The 23,423-nt window shown below is 36.7% G+C and overlaps 3 protein-coding genes across 5 annotated transcripts in view; 1 reads left to right on the plus strand and 2 right to left on the minus strand.

Annotated features, from left to right (window-relative positions):
• The window catches only part of LOC138706656 (propionyl-CoA carboxylase alpha chain, mitochondrial-like), a 98,286-nt gene extending 98,143 nt beyond the window's left edge, over positions 1-143 (minus strand). The window contains exon 1 of the mRNA XM_069836200.1: positions 13-143. Coding sequence (XP_069692301.1) covers positions 13-81 — 69 coding nt within the window. The 5' untranslated portion in view covers positions 82-143. The remainder of the gene's footprint in view (positions 1-12) is intronic.
• Positions 144-9,268: 9,125 nt separating this feature from the next.
• Positions 9,269-22,886, minus strand: Spase25 (Signal peptidase complex subunit Spase25). Of its 2 annotated transcripts, none has more exons than XM_069836207.1 (5): positions 22,782-22,886; positions 22,422-22,499; positions 18,292-18,425; positions 16,579-16,740; positions 9,269-13,539 (listed from the first exon to the last, which is right to left on the minus strand). In XM_069836207.1, exons 1-5 carry the CDS (start codon positions 22,809-22,811, stop codon positions 13,353-13,355), a joined length of 591 nt encoding a protein of 196 aa, XP_069692308.1. In that variant the 5' UTR covers positions 22,812-22,886; the 3' UTR covers positions 9,269-13,352. The 2 variants fall into 2 exon arrangements, with proteins under 2 accessions (XP_069692308.1, XP_069692307.1); XM_069836206.1 differs by having other exon boundaries at positions 22,776-22,826.
• A 70-nt stretch (positions 22,887-22,956) lies between these two features.
• Positions 22,957-23,423, plus strand: part of LOC138706658 (intraflagellar transport protein 81 homolog) — a 96,777-nt gene continuing 96,310 nt past the window's right edge. For both annotated transcript variants that reach the window (XR_011334043.1, XM_069836204.1), the window contains exons 1-2: positions 22,957-23,103; positions 23,276-23,391. Coding sequence is in view for 1 of the 2 variants with exons in the window: in XM_069836204.1 (XP_069692305.1) it covers positions 23,284-23,391 (108 nt within the window). In the remaining variant the exon portion in view is untranslated. The remainder of the gene's footprint in view (positions 23,104-23,275; positions 23,392-23,423) is intronic.

Raw genomic sequence — 23,423 nt, forward strand, 5'->3', positions numbered from 1 at the left:
TGCGACACGTACGTGAATGTTTTCCTTGAAGACGGGATCCAGGGCGCGAAGGGCGCCCCTGACGACGGCAAGACTGGCCATGACGATGTCTGCTATGTGGACACCACCTTCACGTCTTCCTCGCGCTCTGGCGGCTCCACAACTAACGGCTTATTGGGCCGGAGCCTTTCAGGAGCTGCTCACCAAGGACGCCCCTTACGAGGCGGGCTTCTTGCTCATTCATGTTTTAACTTCGCAGAAAGGTCGGTCTGTCGTGCAGGACACATGGGTTCAGATACTGTGAGGTCAAGATACCTATATGATAATTGATACGGGAGAAAAATTATGACTGGGGAAGAAGATATAAATATTCTACCCGTACGCAATGGAAATATAAAAATTGGAGATTTATCCTTCGAAAAGGTGGAAAAATTCAAATATCTTGAAGCAACAGCAAGTCCACATCTGTGGAGTAACGGTCAGCGCGTCTGATCGCGAAACCAGGTGGCCCGAGTTCGATTCCCGGTCGGGGGAGGTTATCTGGTTGAGGGTTTTCCGGGGTTTTCCCTCAATCCAATATGAGCAAATGCTGGGTAACTTTCGGTGCTGGACCCCGGACTCATTTCACCGGCATTATCACTTTCATCTCATTCAGACCTAAGATGTTGATAAAGCGTCGTAAAATAACCTGCGTTTCTTGTCTTTTAACTACTTATTAAACTTCTTTCGTGGACTTCAAGCTTGAAACAAATAAGTATGTAAATTCATGTTGAGTAGGCCATAAAACTAAATAGAACACTATCACTAACCAAACTTTACAACGGATGCTTAAAATGAGAACCATTCACAGGCAAACAATATCTCAATCTATTATGAAAACAGTCCATTGTCTTTCTCACAGTTACATGACTGATCTGTTCCATTTCTTATCTACCATAGAGGGCGTTAAAATTCAACGTGGGCGAGAAATGACCGATGAATTTTACTTGAAGCACTCTATCAGGAAGAGGATTTTTTTTTTTTTTTTTTTTTTTACTTGCTACAAATCTATGAAACGAAATTCTCAGCTTTATTTCCCTCCAGGAGGAATTGAGGCCATCAGCTGGATTTGAACCCTTCAATCTCGATTCCAACTTATAGCATGGTACCCGTAAGATCACGGAAATTGACTCGCAGCATTAAAATAGCGTCTCACAAGCAAACATCCTGATGGGGGCAGATAAAAAAGTTAAATTTTTTCCTTCCACCATGTTAATAATGTCAAAAGAAGTGCTTATACAAATTTTGGCTACTCGACCACAATTACGAGTCCGTCCAGAAAGTGATTTTTCCTGTTTTTTTTTTACAGAAAAAAAAACACAATTAGATGGAAAGATTTATTGAAACAGATTCAGCAATTGTTGCCCTATTTGTCAACATATCCCCCAGTGAAACTGAGACATCTGTCATACCACGGGATCAATTTTTGTATCCTTGTGTCGCAGAAGTCAGCCGCCTGGGATCGGAACAGCGTTTGATAGCCGTCTGCACTTCTGTGTCGATCCCATGATATGACAAATGTCTCAATTTCCGGTGGGGAATATGTTGAAAATTGCTCAAAAATTGCTGTGTCCTAATAAATTTTTCCAATGAAATTGCATTTTCTTTCTATTAACTTGCCCTGGAAAACTGATTTTTTACGACCCTTGTAATTGCAGTCGAGTGGCCGAAATTTGTATAAGCACTTCTTTTGACATTATTAACATGGTGGAAGAAAAAAATTTAACTTTTTTATTTGCCCCCATCAGAACGTTTGCTTGTCAGATGCTGCGTACACCGCGGCTAACAAAATAATCTCTTTAAAGTTATGTAATACAAAAGTCTTTTCCCTTGAAATCAGCTGATATATATTTTTTTTATTTACAACGTGGCTTTTACTGACCTTACAACACAGTACAAGAACTGATGTTTCATTATGTTGTCCTTTGATATATGGTACAACTACTGCTACAGACATGTCTGATAAGAATAAAATAGCATTGTAGTAACTCGTAGCATTTAGGTTATCCAGTTCTTGCCAGTTACATAAACCGCTTATGAAATCAATCACTTATTGCATAAGAGATTAGGGTTATGACAGGCTTCGAGACTTGGGACCCGATACAATAAGTTTACTGTGCTTGTACTGTAGGTTGTTGACTCGCTGCAGGTAGTGAAAGGTAGAGATGTGTTGAGGTAACAACATTGCTATTTAGAATAGAGTACGGTAATATGGGGAAACACACATATGGACATTCTGAAAGTAAATATACATTACACAATGACAATGTCAAAAGAATGTGAAAAGCATTTATTCTCCTGTCTTTTATAAGCATTTGTGTTTAATTATACACAGTGTTAATGGTGGAAATAAACATGTAGCAATTTTAATTTCTTCATTTATCCTATTGGTCGTCTTTAGGAAGTCCAGTTACAGTACAGAATTGCAATGTAAGCCTACTACAAGATACATTTTCAGTGTCTCAAACGTAAATCTTTTTCAGTTGTCTACCAAACACAGTTTGTACTGTGAAAGCTGCGCTCTACGTCGCATGACTTTATAGGAGCAAAACGAAAAAACCTAACATCATTGCAGTCTCTAAGAGACAGTCCTTCATTCTCGGGTGACTCTATGTCCACTAATTGCTGTTTATATTACACAATGCTCCATATCCGTTATTTTAACATAAAATTGATTTCCACTTCTGTTTTACACGTTCAGTAACCGGTGTACTTGGTGTCTCATTAATTCTCTGCGTCATTTCTTCAACTAATTTGATAGCTTCCGGCATCTCTTGCTCTGATTTTTCTAACCGTATAATAGTTTCAGACACAGTTTGAAAATAGGTTTGTATGAAAACCAAATTATTCATCAGAACCTTCAAATCCAGAGCGTTTTCCTTTGCGTATTTGTTGTCATTCATTCTACAGTACCCCCACCCACTGTACGCTTTACCACTATACTCAGTACGCCGTTATGCGGATTTCCCACTGAACTGCTCTATCGGGTCCGAAGTCTCGAAGCCTAGTTATGACATTGCAACATGGAGATATTCAGTTTTAGATAGGTTTTAGAACGATATACAGAGTGATTCACGAGGAAAGGTAAAAAATTTAGGATGTGAATTCTGAAGTCATTCTGAGTCAAAAAGTTCATATGAATTTGAGTCCGTTTACGAACGGTTAGGGAGATATGGCTCTTTGATTTCACAAAAACGTCTGGGATTCCATTGTACTAACTCCCATTTAGAGACATATAACGGACAAATTTAAAGTTTATATTCACGTATGCATACATACCTAATATTGTAGACGTCGGAGTCGATGTTTTCGCACATTTTCAAAGATACTTCTTTCTACTTCAATGCACTGTTGCGCTCGGGCGTGAATCGCGCTCGTCGCTCGGGAGAGTTGCTCGTGGCTGTTCTTTATGCGGCGTCCAGCATCCAAAATACGGTCGATTAGAGTCTCTCTCATTTCCACCTTCATTTGGCATATACTAAGTCTTTCATCCAATTCTATAGATAGTAAATACTCTTCGATATGGTACCCTTCTGTTCGGAAAGCGTCGTTCATATTCAGCGACGGCACGCAAGGAACATCCATCGCACAAACCATAAACATACAGAATATCGGCGTATTCTGCAGTCGAAAATTCATAAGGCATCTTGAAAAATACAACTTAACACTTCCCATAACTGTACCTGTATATCTACTGTACTGTAGGTAGCTGACAGTGACTGAACTGCTGTGAACTGTTAAGTGATAGTGTATACTGTATGTGTTATGTGCGGGTTCTGTGTCATTACAGACAAGGGCAGGCGATTGGACATTTGTAATGCCCCACCACCCTGTTTGTGAGGTGAATGAAATTCTCTTATCCACATCGCTCACAATACAGATTCCAATGTTACGTTATTCATTGCGATCGGTGACCTTGTCTCACGTCAGCAGCATATGGTAACGTCTGATTCACATTGGGGCGAGACGTTTTACCAAAAAAATGCATCTAGCTCCGCCGTCGTTCGAAAACGGACCTATGATCACATAAACTTTTTCACTCAAAATGGCCTAAGATATCGTATCCTAATTTTTTTACATTTCCTCGTGAATCACCCTGTATAGTGTCAGATGAATAAGTGCGAAATAGATGAAAATATGATAAGTGAAAGAATGGACACGGTATTAAATAAAGGATGATAAGTGCATGAGTCGTCCGTTAAGTTTAAAATTGATGTAAGTAGTGTAAGCTGAAAGTTATAATCTATACTATTAATAAATCTGCAACCAAAATTGTTCTAGTAATTTTCAAAAATAATTTTTGTTAACGCGTATAATTAATCATCCAGAGATCCAAAAAAGAAAAAAAAGTCGAGTTTTTGAAATTTATGTTTGTATGTCTGTCTATTTGTTACCTTTTCACGCGAAAATGACTGAACTGATTTATATAAAAATTTGAATATAAATGAAGTTCGTTCTAACTTAGATGTTAGGCTATGTTGTTGTTTAGTAAAATGTCCGAAGACAGGTCTGAACCTCACAAGTGATACCAAGAAGGTACTACTTATGTGGCCAGGAGATAATGAAGTAGGGTGGCCAGTTCCTTTCCCCCTCCATTGCATACATCACCTACTAGAGTCTACGGCAATTTGGAAGGCGGTAGTCTGCTAGCGTTTGCGTCGAGAGAGACAGATAGAGAGAGAGCAAGGCAGCGTACAACATTGCCACATCTTACTGCAATACAAATAGTGCAGGAGATAATTTAAATTATCAAAAGGCAATAATGAACTTAGCCATTGATTACTGTAAGCATGACACCAAACCGCAGTCTAGTACAGCGATGTCAGACAAGGACTAAACGGAGCGGAGCGCTCCACTAGACTGGTTGCGTGCTCCGGTGTTTCCACAGACATAAGCAAGTTCAAGCTCCGATCTAGCTCCACAACCGGTATTGGAGTTTATAACTCTGACACTACTGGTCTAGTATATACAGTCGCGAAGCACAATATGTAGTAAATATGCAAACATTAGGTAGTTGCTCACCACTAGGATCGCTAATGTCGCCTCATTACCGGACTCTGCTCATTACAGGCAATGCAAAATGGTACCGTCACAGTCTATTGTTTCTAGCACCCTCAAAACTCAAGCTTCGTGAGTGTATATAGTAGACCGTGACCAAACCCTGTTTCCTTCACTAACAATATTCTTTGCACTGTTCTCAATCCCACACCACATGCTTCTGCAGTCATTTCTTGCACGTTGGCAACATTGCAGCCAGCATCAAGATGGCCAGCAGCTGTTGATTAATGTTTAGGCTCTCTTTCCATTGACTCCATAATTGAAACGAAAAAAAAAAAAAAAATAAACAAACATAACCTTTACTGCATTAATATTTTGGAAACAATGGCATAAACACACAACACATGTAACCTACTGGAAACACTAACAGGCTTAGCGGTGCTTGTCTGACTTACGCCACTATAGCTTATAACAAAACAGCTGTTCTGTTTACCTACCTAAATTGCGCTGCAATCTGTCTGCGGCTTAATGAAGTTATGACTTACTTCATGTTTTCCTTTAACAGTTTTTCATGTGGGGATTGCATTTCTGCACTTATGTCAAAATAAAAAAAAAAAAAAAAAATATGACTTACACCACTGTGAATTTAACCCCATCATTTAATTTAATTTCTTCCTGTAACCACTACAGGTTGCCATCGACAAAGAGTACCATGATACAATAGAGTAAATGCCTTGAGACTTAGTGATACATTGTTGTTAGAGTGAAAAATAACAATTTGAATTATATTGAAACACATGATATTAAACGAAGTAACGTCAAGGAGATGCGAATTAGTCATGGTCCATATGTATGATGCCTGAAAATAGCTATTGAGCCTTTGAGTGCTGCAATTGTTAGATCTCTTAAAATATTTTTATGCAGGCCAAAAGATTTACAGAAGTCCACTAGGAACCTGGGTATGGTCCCACGGGCTCTTATCATTAGTCCCGTAATGACGATGGATTACAGATGTTATTTGTCCTTATAAAAACTGATGGAAGGTTCATATATATTCCTTTTTTCCTCGTGTACTTCTTCTGGCTGGTGTTCGTGCGATTCGAATCTCACAGTAGGGTCTATGATGTAACCTTCAAGAGAGGAAGGTTTAAATGCAATTATGTCGATTCTTCGATTACTGCCCTCACTGGATATGTCGTGTACTTCTTCATATACTGAATAACCTTTGTTCCTTAATGCAGTTGCTATTATAGATCTTACTGTATGATGCCGCGTATTTCGTAGAAGTTCACCATGTGGACAGGCCCCCAGGACATGGACAAGGGTTTCAACCTCCCTGTCGCAACGTCGACAGAGGTTACTGCCCGAAGACCTGCCAGGTACACTATGCACAGCTGATACAATGCGTAAATTTGGTGCAACATAATAAACCTCTATCTCAAAGGTTATAAATATGATAGAATTTTCCTCATGTGAACCAGGCGCTGTCCGAAACTATACTTAGACAAATTCGTATTACAGATGTCATTTTTTGTGTCTAAGAGTGTGCACAATACTGTATTGTGCTTTGTGTAAGAAATATTGATAGTTGTAGTCTCATGGTGTGACCTAAGGCTCATATCTGGATTCATGTTACAGAATGAGTGCTGATTCGAATTCTCATGAGAAAGGAATTTTCTCAAGAAAATTTGGCTATGTATGGAATTAGTGCCCACCCAAAATCATTAAGAATTTGGGGAGCTAATATAGGTGGCAAAAACCAGCTGGGAGGATCAACGTGCTGACCACATGATGACCCTTTACTGGTTGATGATAGTTGAGCTCTGCTGAGGCACGTGGACATGAGGCCAGCCTTGACCCTTCGTAGGCTGTTACACCACGGATTACTTACTTAAGGTTTGCTTCAAATTTTTCAAAAGAATTAACGAAAGTCCAATTGTCTTTCAAATGTTGTTGTTTTCTAATGCCAGGCGTTTGACAAAATCATTTGACCTCTTGCACTCCAATATTTTTCAAAGATATTATCATGGCCAGCCACAGATTTTGAGGTGTTCTGAATCCATTTCTTGGTTTGAGTTGCACAGTGGGCAGTTAGGGCACTGATATATTCCAATTCTATGTAGGTGTTTGGCCAAACAATCATGGCCTGTTGCCAATCTAAATGCAGCTACAGACGATTTTCGTGGTAAATCGGGAATTAACTGAGGATTATGATGCAGAGAGTTCCATTTTTTCCCTTGAGATTGTGTTATCAAATTTTGTTTGTTGAAGTCTAAGTATGTAGATTTAATAAATCTCTTCACAGAGTAATACGTAGATTTAGTAACAGGTCTGTAAGTAGCAGTGCTGCCCTTCTTTGCTAAATCATCCGCATTCTCGTTTCCCAGGATTCCACAATGGAATGGTATCCATTGGAATACAATTCTTTTTATTGAGTGATATTAATTGAGAGAACATTTTAGTTATTTCTGCTGTTTGAGATGAAGGTGTGTGTTTAGAGACTATTGATAGAATAGCTGCTTTGGAGTCTGACAATATAACTGCATTCTTAAATTTAATGATGTGGCATAGAAGATTCCTGAAACTTTCACTTATTGCAATGATTTCTCCATCAAAACTTTTGTTCCATATCCAAGAGATCTATAAAGTGATAAGAGACAGCACATAACACCTGCACCAGCACCTTGTTCTCTGGAGATCAAGGATCCGTCGGTGTATAAATGAAGCCAGTTTTGTGGAGGGTACCTAATATTGTCTTTAAAATGTAAACTTTTCGAGAGTAGGCAGTAGTTATACGAGGGGGATCCAGGAAATAACGACCGTTCGCGCATACCCACCACGCAGCTGACTCCCCTTCCTTGTTTGAAGGAACATGTGTTCTCATAATGTTGTGATTACTGGTTGCAACAAGTCGCCATTGTGCATTTTGTGTTACTTCAAAATGAACGATGTGATTGATAATCCCGCCGACTGTGAGGTGAGGAGTGTGATTCGATTTTTGAATGCCCGACATTTGAAACCTGCAGAAATTTACCGGCAATTGAAAGAAGTGTATGGTGATACTGTAATGAATGAAAGAAATGTGAGAAAATGGTGCGAAATGTTCAACAATGGGCGAACAAATGTCCACGATGAAACTCGACCCGGATGCCCATCACTCATCACAGAAGACCTGAAGACTAAAGTGAACGACAGAATCTTGCAAGACAGGCGCACATCACTCGACGAATTGCATATTGCCTTTCCTGACATTTCTCGTTCTTTGCTTGGTGAAATTGTGTCGCAACATCTTGGCTACCACAAAATCTGTGCACGATGGGTTCCACGGCAACTGAGCGACCAACACAAAACTCAGAGAATGGCCTCAGCATTGACATTCTTGATGCGATATCACACAGATGGAGACGCCTTTCTTGATCAAATTGTGATTGGTGATGAGATCTGGGTGTCTCACAACACCCCAGAGACCAAGCACCAATCACGTCAGTGGCATCATCCCTCATCACCCAAGAAACCGAGAAAATTCAAAAGACTCTCTCAACACAAGTCATGGCTACTGTCTTTTGGGATCGCAAAGGTGTTCTTTTGCTGGATTTCATGCCAAAAGGCACTACGATCAATGCAAATCGTTATTGTGAGACTTTACGAAAACTACGGCGAGCCATCCAAACAAGAGGCGAGGAATGCTTTCGAGAGGAGTTGTGCTTCTTCACAACAACGCCTGCCCGCACACTGCTGCTTCAACTCGAGAATTGCTGGATCAATTCGGTTGGGAAATCTTTGATTATCCGCCCTATAGTCCAGACCTTGCTCCTAGCGATTTTCACCTTTTCATTAAGCTGAAAGACTTTCTGGGTGGTACGTGTTTTGGAAGTGATGAAGAGTTGAAGAAGACAGTGAACACCTGGCTTAATGAACTGGCGGCAGAGGAGTATAACAGGGGAATTCTAAAGCTAGTGAACAGATACGACAAATGTTTAAATGTAGGTGGTGATTATTAGAGAAGTAAAGGAAGCTTCAGTTATGTAAGAGACTTTGTTTTTTCAAATAAATATATTTTTTTTAATTATTACAACAAAACGGTCGTTATTTCCTGTATCCCCTTCGTATATCCAATACAGAGGATAAGGAGAAGGTTTACGGCATATTATATTTTCGACACCAGCTCTGTATCCTATTCATAAAGTCAGATGAAGGTAGCAGCAAGGACAATAATGATCATGAAAAAATTGTAAGTAATGAAATATCTGTGAAACCAGTAATCCATTTTATTGAATATTGACTGTGCATGTATTTTTCGACAAAACTTTTTAAAATAAAACCTCAGATACACCATTCCTGTTTGAAGGGGAAGAAATAAAAATAAAAAAAAAAGACAATAAATATCCACATCTTGAGGTTCACTCCTTCATACATAGTGGAAGAAGTACAATCATCTTCCAAATGTTCTGGAAAGCATTTACACTGGAAGACATCTCTATCTTCATAAAAACTTTCACGTGATATAACAATAAATTTAAAACAAAATTACAGAAAATGTGATGTAGAAAGGTGGCTGTTCTAATGGCAAACATGTGAAAATCATTCATGCAGCACTCTTGCAGTATCTTTCAAGGAAAGAAAATAAAGAAACAAAATGTTTATTTCAGCACACATACATTTTAATCCAGTATAAAAAGATTTCAAATTTCTATCATCCACGAAAAGGAGAAAATAAGATCTTTCTGTATATAAATATAACTGGAAAATAAATGCAAATAATTCTCCAATCCAGTGGTGATATTCGGCCGGTTCAGGTGAACTGGTTGTTAAATTATTTCTAGGTAATATTTGCAATTATCATGGACATGTACTGTATATGTTTAACATGGGTACACATGAGAGAACTAGTTGTTAAACTTCTTGAATATCACCACTGCTTCAATCTTCTTCAGCAGTGGAATAAAAAGGAAGAAAATTTTAATACAAAATGTTGGCAAGTTGCAACAATGGGCACTTACCAGAACAAGGGCAAAGGAAGTGCAGCTCTAATTTTTGCAATACACATCAAGTAGAGAGTGGCAGTTACTGGTTGTTTTAACAGACTAACCCTCTTAATCTCAGCCTATTAACCACCTACGACTAAAGCCTCTGACCAATAATTAATTGCATATAGAAAATTTAATGACTGGTGGTAGAAATATTGAATAACTACAAATATTTTTCTCCCAAAGAATTTCTGTCTACATATGTCTTTAATACTAGATACAGGAAATACTGAATGCAAAAGTATTTTTTCCATTATAAACTTTAGCAGCTACTTGTGAAGTAACTTAACAGATCTGTGAATTATTATGCAAGAAATAATTTTATATTAATTTCGACAATATAGTAATCATCAACATCTTCAAGTCTTTCAGACTCAATCTTATTTATTTCATAGACCTGTTAGATCAGCTCCTTTCTATGCTAGTTTTCATGTCGTGAAGTGACGACACAGGAAGTAGTTCAATAGGTGAGGAGGCTAGAGGCCTAGCTTGTACAGATTGTCACATTGAGTATGAATGTAACTTTTTCACTGGAGTTATAATGCAAAAATTCGTCTGCTAGCGACAAACTGACAATACATTGGCTGCATTCAGCCGGGATAGTGCTGAGGTAGCGCTGAAATAGCGGACGCCATTTTTTGTAGCACAATTTTTTTCACTGCAAGCCAGCGAAAGTGGAGGGGGTAGACAACAACCAATGGTATCATATATTCCGGAGTAGACGGAACAATAGCAGCGTATTTCTTTGTAAACACAGCAGACATTTTGCAATGGTCGTTCAGGAACTCACAGCTGCTGTAACTCAGCAAAAATGAATAGCTGAATTAGCGCTGTCCCGGCTGAACACAGCCAATGTCACTTTCGTGTGCTTTATCATTGCTGCTGTTATTGCGATTGTAAAAGTGAAAATCGTAACATTTTAAATACTTCGTCATACGCTTACTTTAAATATTTTGGTGAAAACTGCAAAGCACTTAATTGAATTTGAACTTGTGCCATGACTATATAACAACAGAGTCTCTATAGAGAGTAGAATAATGTCACTTCCTGTTTAGTCACTTCATACAGTGAAATCTAGTATAGTCTGTAAATTTCCTATACCCCTTTCTCCACTTATCATTTTCTCTTTATTGGTGGTAGCAGCTGGCTATGGACTGGAAGGTCCGAGGTTCGATCCCGAGTGGTGACGGGATTTTTCTCATTGCCAAACTTTTAGAACGGCCCCGAGGTTCACTCAGCCTCCTATAAAATTGAGTACTGGGTCTTTCCCGGGGGTAAAAGGCGGTCAGAGCGTGGTGCCGACCACACCACCTCATTCTAGTGCAGAGGTCATGGAAAGCATGGGGCTCTACCTCCATGCCCCCCCCCCCAAGTGCCTTCATGACATGAGTCGGGGATACCTTTTTTAATTTTTTCTTCTTCCATGTTTTGTATTTTGTGCCTATCTTTTTTCGTAAAAGTGACCTTATCAGTTACAATCTTTCCTGTGTTTAGAGCCAGAGTGTCATATATGACACAATACATCTAGAGGACTTTTAATATCAGTAGTAGCCAAGTACCATATTTCTAGTAATCATCACCTTCCTGTAATGGTCGCACCCTTGTTTATAGATAAACTGATCAGGACTTCAAAATAACGTGCTGCCATTGCAACACAAAGTACTTTTATACTCCAGGTCGAATGTATGAGAAACTGGAGTGGCTGCTGATAAAAGTGAATAGAATAGAGGTGTGAGATGTTAGCAGCAAGCCAATGGACATAAAGGCCTTCATTACAATTGTTGCTTGTGAGTGGTTGTTGTTTATGAGTGTTCAAATGTTTTTAGACCTAGACCAATTATCTTTCTGCAGACTGGTCCAGTAGTCAGTTAATATTGACTTAATGTATCAGATTTACCAGTGCACGTGGTTCAGCAATACCGTAAATGTTTTTAGTCAATAAAAAAAGTGTTTTTAATCCAATAACATCACAGTAATTTTTATTTTTTAAGGTTCCAGCATCCTACACAAATACAGGTTCACCTACATCCCCCTTTCCTTCCTTTTCTGCTAGAAATCACTCAATTTGGCCCTGCTTTGCCCCCATTAAATGGAATCTGATCACTGATAGTTGACGTGACCAAGTGTTACATTAATTTATTCTTCACATTATGGTCGCATTTTTTTTTTCCCTCCAAGAAAAAAAAAAAAAAAGACATTAAAATGCGCCGGTTATGTGATAAAATACAGTATATACTCTAAATTTAATAGTTTATATAACATTATGATAGAAAACAGGACAAATACTGAAATCATCTGCTACAAGACTCGTACATTCTCTTTTATTATGAAGTTTTCTGATGTACTGAACTTTATCCAAGTTATAAATGGTCTTCCATGACTGCACAGCAGCCTAAATGTGTCCAATGATCTACTGCTTATTTTTTGTGCTAGTCAGAACATAAGACTGGCAACAATAACTGTGTGCCCTCACTGCATGTAAGCAATTCTGCAGTGCTCGGGAAAAGTGACATAAGTCAGTTTTCACAAACCTTTTTTGATAATTTATTGACAACTTACACTGGTTTATGTCGATTTGATTTTTTTCTGTATGAATTATTGTAATGGGAGGAATACCTATGTATTTTTTTCCAAGTGAGCAGATGTTCCGTAAGTTGTCGATAAAATATCAAAAAAGGTTTGTGGAAACTGACTTGTGTCACTTTTCCCGAGCACTACAGAATTGATCACTAAAGTGACTTAAATTGCAGTGCAGCAAGATCCACTTTTTCCGTTTGAATGTTGACTATGAAGGAAATTTATTTAGATAAATAGTTTAAAAATCAGAAACAAAATCTTAAATATTAACACGTTAAAGAAGTTGGAAATTTAATCAGTGGCAAAAACTTGTTTACTTAAGAACATGTATACTGATTTTGTGCCATGTCCAAAAATGGCTTGAAATTAAGAGGATTATGAGGCTGTTCGTACCATGACAGAGGAGAGCTAACACATTTTGCACTGATGCAAGATTCAACTATCAAACACGTACAGCACAATTCCTGGGAAATGAGCAAAAACAATTTTACAATATTCTTGAAAATACTTGATTTTCTACACTTTTAAAACTGTTTTATAAACCAATCCGATCATGCCCTTGACATATTAATGTGGTAAGTGCAATATTTTACTCCCGCCCAGCGCCAGTTTCAAGACACTGAAGCAATCAAATAGAAGGCTGTTGTGCTAGAATATTTTTCTCTGTTTATTTTTCATGGAATCAAGAAGATATTAAAGGTCCATAGTCCTTCCTCACTATAGACACTAGTGCTATTTGTCTTTGCGGTCGGACAGCAGACTGTTGTGCAGTTTACTTATTTCTGGCTCCAGTAATTCGTATATTAACGTCCCATTCTCGTCAAAGAAGTTGGCAACAGACTTCACCAACGTTGCTTCCCTTTGTGTCCCTGTTTTACCGTCCTTGCAGGTTAGCACCAGATTATACTTGTCATCATACCTGAAACAGGAGATTTCAGTTCAATTCATGTCATGCTGTGGAGGCAGAGTCGACAAAAATGTACTGATTTCTATCTCAGTATAAAATATTTTAAGAAGATGCCATTTTAACAGTTTTGCTTGTATTTTAATGTCAACAACTGAATTAGAAGTTACAGTGTGCCTTCACAAATTTGTATTTATGTCATACCATAATAATTATCATATTTACTTGCGTAATAGATGCCATCACATAATGTATGCATCCCAATAGTAATAGTTTGTAGGGAAAAAATCCCCACATAATATATACATTACATTTTCAATTGCTACCTGTGGTAATATATAGTAGAGGATGAAAGTGTTAGTGATTAAGTTAGAATATTGGTAGTGTTACCTTTACAAAGTAGGTATACCTAGTGTTTGCTTTATATCAGTTTCAGGTTATACTGTTCTACATTTTTTTTATTCATTTCATATGTTATGCACTTTTACATTATTATTGCTCATAACCATTCAATATGAAGAGTCCACTGCAAGAATGATGGATGTCACTTTCTTGTGAAAATGAACCAAGACTGTCAATGAATAGCTTAAGACATATAGAAATACATAGAGAGTTATACCTTGACCAAAACTACTTCCGACTTCACAGTTTACAGAGAAGGGGGAGCAGTGTTGTCATGTTGCCCATCTTTCGTGTAAGCGAGCGCACTGCCGATAGAGTGCAGTAATGAACGGCTGACATGAACACATACATTTCTAACCAATTTGTTGAACACTAGGCATTAAAATTGGTGTACATTATTACTTTTATTAGTCTGGTGGTGGTGGTGGTGGTCAATGTAATACCGTTAGAAAAATGTCGAAACGATTGTAAACTGTAAAAACAGGTTTAAATTTAATACGAAGCCTTTACTTTTATGAATGTCTGTATTTTTCAATGTAATGTTGTTAGAAAGACGTTGAAAAAATAGTAAACTAAAAAATATTTATGATTAAAATCTCCACGGCCTTTTTCTTTTCCAATATCAATAACAGTGCTCTTATTAATTTTAACACAAGCAGCAGTTCTCATTACGACTTGCACCGAAGGTAAAAGAGACCCGCCATTATCTGTTTCCGTCTCACGCTTGACTCTTTAACGAGGCACCTTGTACAATATTCTTTGTTTCTCCGCCTGCTTTTCCTTCCTTCCGACACTGCACAAGTCACCTGTTTAGAAACTCTCGCAGAAACCAGAAAACGCACACTAACCACACACTCCACCAATGACAACGAAGATAATACGTGTAATATAATTTAAACACAATAATTATCGAGCCAACTCAGTCATTCCGGGCACTGCATTCACCGCTAGGCCGTGGTATTCACGTGCAGCTTGTAAACATAGACACGGCAACACCGTCCCGTTACCATGGTTTCGCGTGTCTCGTGATTGGTTGATTTGAATGGTTGCCATGGTAACATGCTAAAGGCGTCATTTGTCAGGTCGGAAGTTGTTCTGGACAGACCATATATGGCATTAACACTTATAGTCATTGTCCAGTAATGATCGGAAAATCACAGTTAAGCTTTGAGCACTAAGCATTTCAAACTTTCAATTGCTTCTCCTGCAAAATGTATTCCAAATGACATCCATCATTCTTGCAGTGGACTCTTCATATATCAATGATCTCGAAGTCGTACAATAATCATTTTCAATATTACTTGAATGTCCGATGTCGAAACCAGCTGTGATTAGCACATGCGATGTCAGGTAGTTATGATTTTTGCTCCTAAAATTTCTTTCTCGCATATAATACGGACTCTGGTATTTTAATCCAAAAATTATGGGAAAAAAAAAAAATGCGTCTATTACGCGAGTAAATATGGTACTAATGTTAAGAATTAAATAGACGAAAAACCCTAAAATATCCATGCAAATATGCACTTATACATGCACTAAAAGCAAAATATCTGGCAAATATACAATAATATAGGATCCCACGAAAAACAAAACACTAGCCATATAATGGGAAATATTCAAATTATCGAGCATAAAAAACATAGTCATTTTAATTACTTAGTTATTGCCTTATTGGCTAATTTAACTAAAAGCAATCTGATACAGATAATTCATCTTCTTTCACGACCGGCCGGCCCCGGAACACTATTTCCCTCGAAATTAATCAAATCAACTTTACAGGGAGTTACACCTGAAAGCTTGGTTGCATAATACACGTCACTGTACGTTAACAGAAAACCATAGAGTTACTGTGCACTCAATGTTGGTTGCTTGACGGTTGTCAGCCCACTTTGAGGTCTGTGGGTATAGAGGGAGAAATTGGATTGGTGTCTGGTAGAGTTCCTGGGTAACTCAGTTGGGAGAGCGTTGGTACGTTTAACCAAAGGTCCCGGGTTCGATGCCTCGCCCCTGAACAATTTTTCCCTCATTATTCAATAATGTCCATGTTTTCAAGATCCAACTTGTTTTTCCTATCCGTAAAAATAAACTATTTCAAATTTTTTAATTGGGTTATTTTACGACACTTTATCAACAGCTATCATCCAATGTTCATCATATCAAAATACTCGTATGGACACCCTGTCACATACACAAAAAAAATTTGCACTCATTTCAGGGGAACCTCCCACCCTCCAGCATTTTCATAATTTGGGGCCATAACGATGCACCAGAAATCCAACGTTCTCCATATAAAAATAATCGTATGGACACCTCCTCACACATCTTCCAAAAAATCTGCACTAATTTTGTCTTATTTCTGAAGCAATTTTGATATTTAAAATTATTTTCACGACAATCCTTACAATGCCTGTGGTTATATTTCCTGGAAACCCCTTTATTCAAAGACAGAGGTTTTTAGTGCCGAAGGCCTACAACACAGGTCTCTCAGCTTCATTTCCTTTCTGAAGGATGCCATGTCAAGGACTTTTACTGCCCTTAAAATATGCTGCTCTTTGCTGGGTTTCAATCCAAGAATCTTAGCATGCTTACCCATTACATCACAACATACAGTATAATATTTATACGTAACATGTAGGCTCTCTCTTTACTCACTTCTTGAGATAAGAACTGGCTTCCCACACATTATCAGGAACAAAGCCAGCAGGATCCTTCTGAATAGTCACTACAAAGATTCCTTTCTCCTTGTACGTTGTGTATAGAGTAAGGATTCCCATCATCACGAAGTAAGTAGACACACAAAATATAAGTATAGGCCTGAAATAAAGATAAATTTCCATTGGTAAAGGTTCGTGATAGCTTGGTGACAAGGTTAGAGTGGATTACACGAGGGAGGAGCTAGGCTAAGTGAGAGGTTCTTTGTAAATTAAAAATCAGTGTTTTTCTCAACTATATGAACAGAAGGAATGGCAGTGCAAGAACTACGAACCTTGCTGTAATTACATGAAGGATAATGTTTATTATGGTATTGACATCCAGAAAGTCATAGGTCTTCTATTTGGTGCTTGGGGCACAGTACTTTAGAGCAGGCCTGCACAAGGTTTGCGCTCTCTGAGCCGGCTCACAGCTCATGAGCGGAATGCAGATATTAGCTGCGCTCTGTATAAGGGTGGACTGGAAGAAGGGGTGATCTCGTACAAAATATACACAAAAGGAAGTACTAGTAAGAGTGCTTATGAAATGAATTCCCGTTCAGTGTTTGCAAAACTATCTTGGACTATTATTAATTAATAAAGAAATATTTATTTTACAGAAATAGAAATTCTATATCTACTTAAATGTACAATATCATTTTGTTATATTTTTATTTGTCTGTACATCAAAACGCGACTTTATGCTGTTGGCAGCTGAAAGGAACAGTAGCCTACTGATCGTAATGAAACATCAGTTACAGATGTTCGATGTCTGCCTTTATTAAAGTTGATTATAGAAAACAGTTGCTCACAAATATAAATGTTGAGCCAAACATAGCAATCATTTTCACAGCCAACCTGTGTAGTCGTGGATATTATTGCTAATTGTTTAATCTTGTAAAACTCAACCAGGCTAGTAGAAGTATTCAGAGGATCTTTAGCCCTTAGGTCACACTGAAGATCAATAAGTTCGAGTTGTAAATCGTTAGATGTTAAATGTTATGTTCCGTCTTTTAGATTCCTCCATACTGTACTGTAGCAGTAGGTAAGCAACGTGAAACAGTTACTGAGAATAGACCTACACTGCACTCCACTAGATAGCTGAGGGGTCGTTTCCCTCTCCTCTACCTATAGCAAGTCTATGTCATTCTGACGTATCGTCCTCTCTGTTTTGGCGAGCGGAAAACACGGCTCTCCCGCTCTGAAGGAGCACGCGCACTCGTTGAGCAATGTTTGTGCAGGTATGCTTTAGAGTGTCAGTTTTTAAAAGGTTTGGCTTAAATTGTTAGTGACCTAAAAGAAATACAGTTACAAATTTTGCGTGATTCACTATACATTATACATAATCATCTGTACATCATTTGATGTCTTTTTGTAACACGTCTCTAAATATTTTGTTAATAAAGTTGATTATCCCAGTCTGTAGATAGGTGTCCTTTCTTTAGGACAGTTAATTCCGTTTTATTTAATTTTATCCAAAATAATATGTTTATGTTCAAATGCCTAGACGTTTGGCAAAACAATATTTTTTATGTCAAATTATCTTCCAAGATTACATTAACAGGCTATTCTTATTAGTTAGTTGCCCAATGAAGGCCAGCTATCCCTTTAGCAGTTCTCTCTCTTCATCATGTCTGCTATTTTGGTGCAGTTTCATGAACAATGCTTTACAAACCTGGATTGTGGAAATGGGTACAAGTAATCCCATAGCAGGGCAAACATGGCTACACCAACGGCTATTCCACACATCACCAGTCTGCCATCCATTAACGCAAAACTTTCTACATAATTGAACTTCTTTGTTAAGACCTGTGGGAAAAGAAAATACAATCCTTCAATCTTGCTGCAATTCGTAGAACATCATAAGTCATAGTGAAAGATTAGGAACAGGAGGGAAAAAGAAAGATGAAATATTAACTTCACACTTAGAGCTGAAACCGATTTTAAGTAGTTTTGCTACATTACAAATACACTGTATTAGAAAAGTTGCAGTGTACTACCCAAACAAGGAGTGGACATTCATATCCCCTAAGAATGTTGGTACGACTAGTTGTGCCTTGTTTACAGTGGAGAATAAGAAGGGAGAGCGTGAAGGCAAGTAAAGGCCTACTTCCACTTAGCGGAATTGAACCAAATCGAAACGTCTGCAGCCGCTCACATCAAGTGGGATCGAATCGAACAGAGTCGTGTTTCAGTTTAAAATGAATCTGGTAATAGCTGTGACACAGTTATACGAATAGGCAGAAAAAGAAATGAAAATTCAAAACAAGAAAAGGAAATACTGGATCCATGGGATTTTTTAAACTACAGTACATATGGAGAATTATCCACTTGATTTTACTATTTTCTGAGAGCTGAAACAAAATTACGTTCTTGTGCTTCTTGGGATTTTACCTGATACTTCTATTAATTTACTTATTTCGCTTCACGCATTATCATAGGCATAATTATTACAGAATAATTTTGTTTTTTGTCTTACAATAGCAAATAATTCTGAACAAGATTTATTACTTTTTCTTCGTTCATATTAAGTTGTTTTCTGTATACATACTAGTTCAGCAATAACTTTCAATAAACAAATTGGATATGGATATGATTCATTTGGTTTTTCACGAGGCTTCACAAGAACATTATGATCATACCCAAAACAAGAAATTCTATTCTGGCAGTGGAATAAATATTCTAGCTCATGAATTCTATTTGATTCAACATGCCACTTTCTGCTATCTTCCATTATTAACCATTTGGGTACATTGTGAAGAGAAATTCTGTTTGATTTGATTCCGCTATGTGGGAGCGGGTCTTAAGAAGGTAAAGGGATTTCCAGTTAGAGCGTACTGCCAACAACTTCTTATTTAACTGCTTCACTTTTAAACTGATTGCACTGTGACTTTTCTACAGACGTGGACAAATTATTAACAAAATTGACGATTATGATAATTCTGTTTACAAAATTTGACTTTTCAATCTAGACTACAGTTGACAATTTTGCATATTTCTATCATTATAGTTGACAGAAATATTAAAAAATGTCAACTGTAGTTTAAACTGAAGAGCTAAATTTTGTAAAAATAGCCTATATAATAAAAATCTTTAATTTTGCTAAAAATTTGTAAATATACAAAAATGTCAACTGCAGTCTAAATTGAAGAGTCAAATTTTGTAAAAATATGAAATGAAAATCTTCAGTTTTGCTAATAATTTGGAAATAGCCAAAATGTAACTGTAGTCCAAATTGCAGAGACAAATTTGGTAAAAATATATAGTAAAAAATAAATCTTCAGTTTTGCTAATAATTTGTAAATATGCAAAAATCAAATGTAGTCCAAATTGAAGAGTCAAATTTTCTAAAAAATATACACTACAAATCTTCAATTTTGCTAATAATTTGGAAATACGCAAAAATGTCAACTGTAGTCTGAATTGAAGAATCATATTTTGTAAAAATATATAATAAAAATCCTCAATTTTGCTAATAATTTGTCCACGTCTGTAATACTCCGTCTATTTTCATTAAAATATTAAAACTCTGTGTCATTTTTACTTTTAAAGTGGGTAAAATAAGACAGTGTGGGGTAAATGAAATACAGTGTTCTGTTTACCTCACTATGAGAGCACAAGGAATGGAAGTACAAAATAAGACACAGAAATCATTTTTACATACTATAGTAAATATCATTTTATTGTTACTAAGCTCTAGAAACCTTCTGTAAGTAACTTGTTTCTAAAGATAATAAAATTTGACAAAGAAAGTAAGGCATTTAATATGTAGACATTAAAAAAAAACTGTTGAAGCAGAATTAAACAAAAATTATTTAAAGAAACTGAAGACAAACTGCTTCTGTTAAAAAAAAAAATTCAATGAAATGTAAACATCTGAAGGAATATAAAAGTCTGAAAAATGTGAAAATATATTTTATCATAATTAATTATTAATCATACACACTTTTTATTTTTTAAATAATTACACAATTATTTTACATTCACTGTTGTTTGGGAGTGTTTACACACTGCATAAAGTATTATAAATGATTCTGAAAATACCTTCTACCGTATTTTCATCACCTCAAGATTGTTTTTTGTGTACTCCACTCTGAAATTTTGGTGAATGTATGGGAGTGGTGCATACCCAACATGGTGATAAATTTGGGGAGCTACAACATATAGCAAAATGCGGTTTCGAAAATCAGCTACAATGGCCGGGGATTGTACAGACTGTACATTACCCCCGTACTACTTGGATGATCGTTCACCCCTGCTGAAGCATGTGAAAGTGAGGCCTTGACCCTTCATGGGCTGTTGCGCCAAGGATTATTCCTTTATTACGACCTGAGAGGATAAAAAGGAAGGAGGAAGCACTCCAAGCTAATATGCTTGATATCGGTGCGATGGATATGATGTCAAACTACACCTTCTATGCCCCATAATCCTCTGCAAAATACCGCCAATCGCCAAATATTCAATTGCTACTATTGGTTTCAGTCATACGTAAATAGTTTAGAATGGATGTGGAGGTAACAGGAGTATTAGCAGATTATTGTATCAATGTAAATTTCACTATATATTTATTAAAAGTGTTATGGTTGTGACATGGACTGAACATTTCATTTCCACATTCTTTCTTTTACCAAGAAGGATGTTGGCACTCCTTTACATGTTAAAGCATAGGGGGACATATCAACGGACATATTCTACAGTTGAGCCGAGCAGAATATTAGCTTATTTATAAAAAAAAATAACTCCTACTGAACTTGACTACACTTTTGAAATATTCACAACATGAAACAATTTGTAATCGTAATAATATGAACAAAACAACTAATAAACACACTGGAAAAAGAGATGAACTATGGGTAATTTGATGGCCATACTAGTACACCTTTTTGGTTACACCATTTCAATCTTATGGCCCAGGGTTGATTAAGATCCATGCTATTCTGTTTTTCCTTGATCATTAAGTAGTGACAGGTTTGATGTAAAAGTAAAAATAAACAAGCTTAGAAAAGGTCACTGTAGCATAGAAATTACAATGTTTGAAGGTTCAAAGATTTAGAAATACAATAATAATAAATTTGTAACCAAATTAAAGTCTGTCAACCACAGGACATAGAGGCAATACTGCAATAGCCGGCATTTATGATTAGGTCTACTTGATAACGAAGATATTTTCAACCTACTATTTATGTGCTTATAGTCACCTATACACTCTTTAATAACAATGCAGTAAATTTAAAAGATAAAGTCACAATTATGGTTAGAATTTTTCACTGCAGTCTGTATTAACAGTTCATAACATAGATTATGGTTAAGGAGAAATTGCAGGAATGGTGAACGGGAGAAGAGTTTGGGGTAGAAGAAGATATCAGACGATAGAAGACATTAAGATATATATCTTAATGTCTTCATATGAGAAGACAAAGAGGAAGGCAGAAAATATGAAAGACTGGAGAATGCTGGATTTGCAGTAAAAGACCTGCCCTTGGGCAGAACACTATGTATGAATGAATGAACATAGATTATATGCCTGCGTCTTCACATTAACGGAATTAAGATATGCATGCATTAAAATCATACTACTAAACAAATGAAAAAAAAAACACCCGACAGAAATACTTTATAATAATATTTATCTAACCAAATGTAAAAATGAATTAAGCTTAGGCTACAATGTACAATGTATTAAAATACCAAAATTAAGAAATTAATTTTATAATACATTTCGCAGTTAAACTTGCAGGCACCTTAAATTGAACTCCACAAAGACTCTACTAAATTTACATTTTAAACACAGACTGAAGTAGCTACCTCTTTAACAGCATCATCCAAAGCGTTTTTTACTGCAGAACCATCCCACTTATTAATCTTCACAGGTTTATCCTTGTCCTGAAACATATTAAGAAATTTGTTCAGCAATAATACACATTACATAGTACAGATTATATTTTATGAATCGCCACTATTTATAATAATTTCAATATGAGGAAGAATTTTTCCTTATGGAATATAAATGTAAACGTGCTGAATGTTTAATTCATGCACAAACGATAAATTATAGATACACTCGTTGTTAAGACTGCGTGGATCATAATATTCAGGTTATCACGTTAAAAGCAACGATTTTGACATAAATATATTTATTGTAGTAGAGTCGGTTACTACCTGTACCTGATTGTCTTTAGCCATTTTCCAAGCCATGTAGACAACTTGTGACGTGAATGTTACGTGTATTTCCGCATTTGTATGTTGGATACACTGCGTCCCGACTTGATACGTGGGATATTTGTATAGGAATTTTGCTTCATTATTATAGAATGCGCTGCCATCTACAATATAATAAAAGAACTATTCATATAACATATTTTTAATCGTTGTGAATTGTTGTTGCATGTTTTACACTTGCAGGAAATAAAAGTCATTCTAATGGTAGACTGGAATATTAAATAACTACCTGTAATTCATTACTGTTGTGAGAATTTGAGATATCTAGGTAAGTTGCAAGTTTGGTAAATTACTCATTCACCAAAGTATTATAACCTTTTGTACTAATGAAAATTGACATTTTTAAATAAACAATCAGCCTATTCAATGAAGGGAAGATGAAAGATCACTTCATTACGAAATTGGTGAATCTTCTTGTGTGTGTTTTCTTTTTCTTGCAGATACAACAATGAGTGAACAAATGAAGTACATTGTGAATGAGCTAAACAAGAGTCCTTTTAATAAAAACTTCAACCTTATTTCCTTTGATTCTTTGACCACCGAACAGCTGATACAGGTACTGCAGTTTGATGTGCTCTGACACTATCT

This window comes from Periplaneta americana, chromosome 9 (assembly GCF_040183065.1).
Source record: "Periplaneta americana isolate PAMFEO1 chromosome 9, P.americana_PAMFEO1_priV1, whole genome shotgun sequence".
Taxonomy (NCBI): Eukaryota; Metazoa; Arthropoda; class Insecta; order Blattodea; family Blattidae; genus Periplaneta; species Periplaneta americana.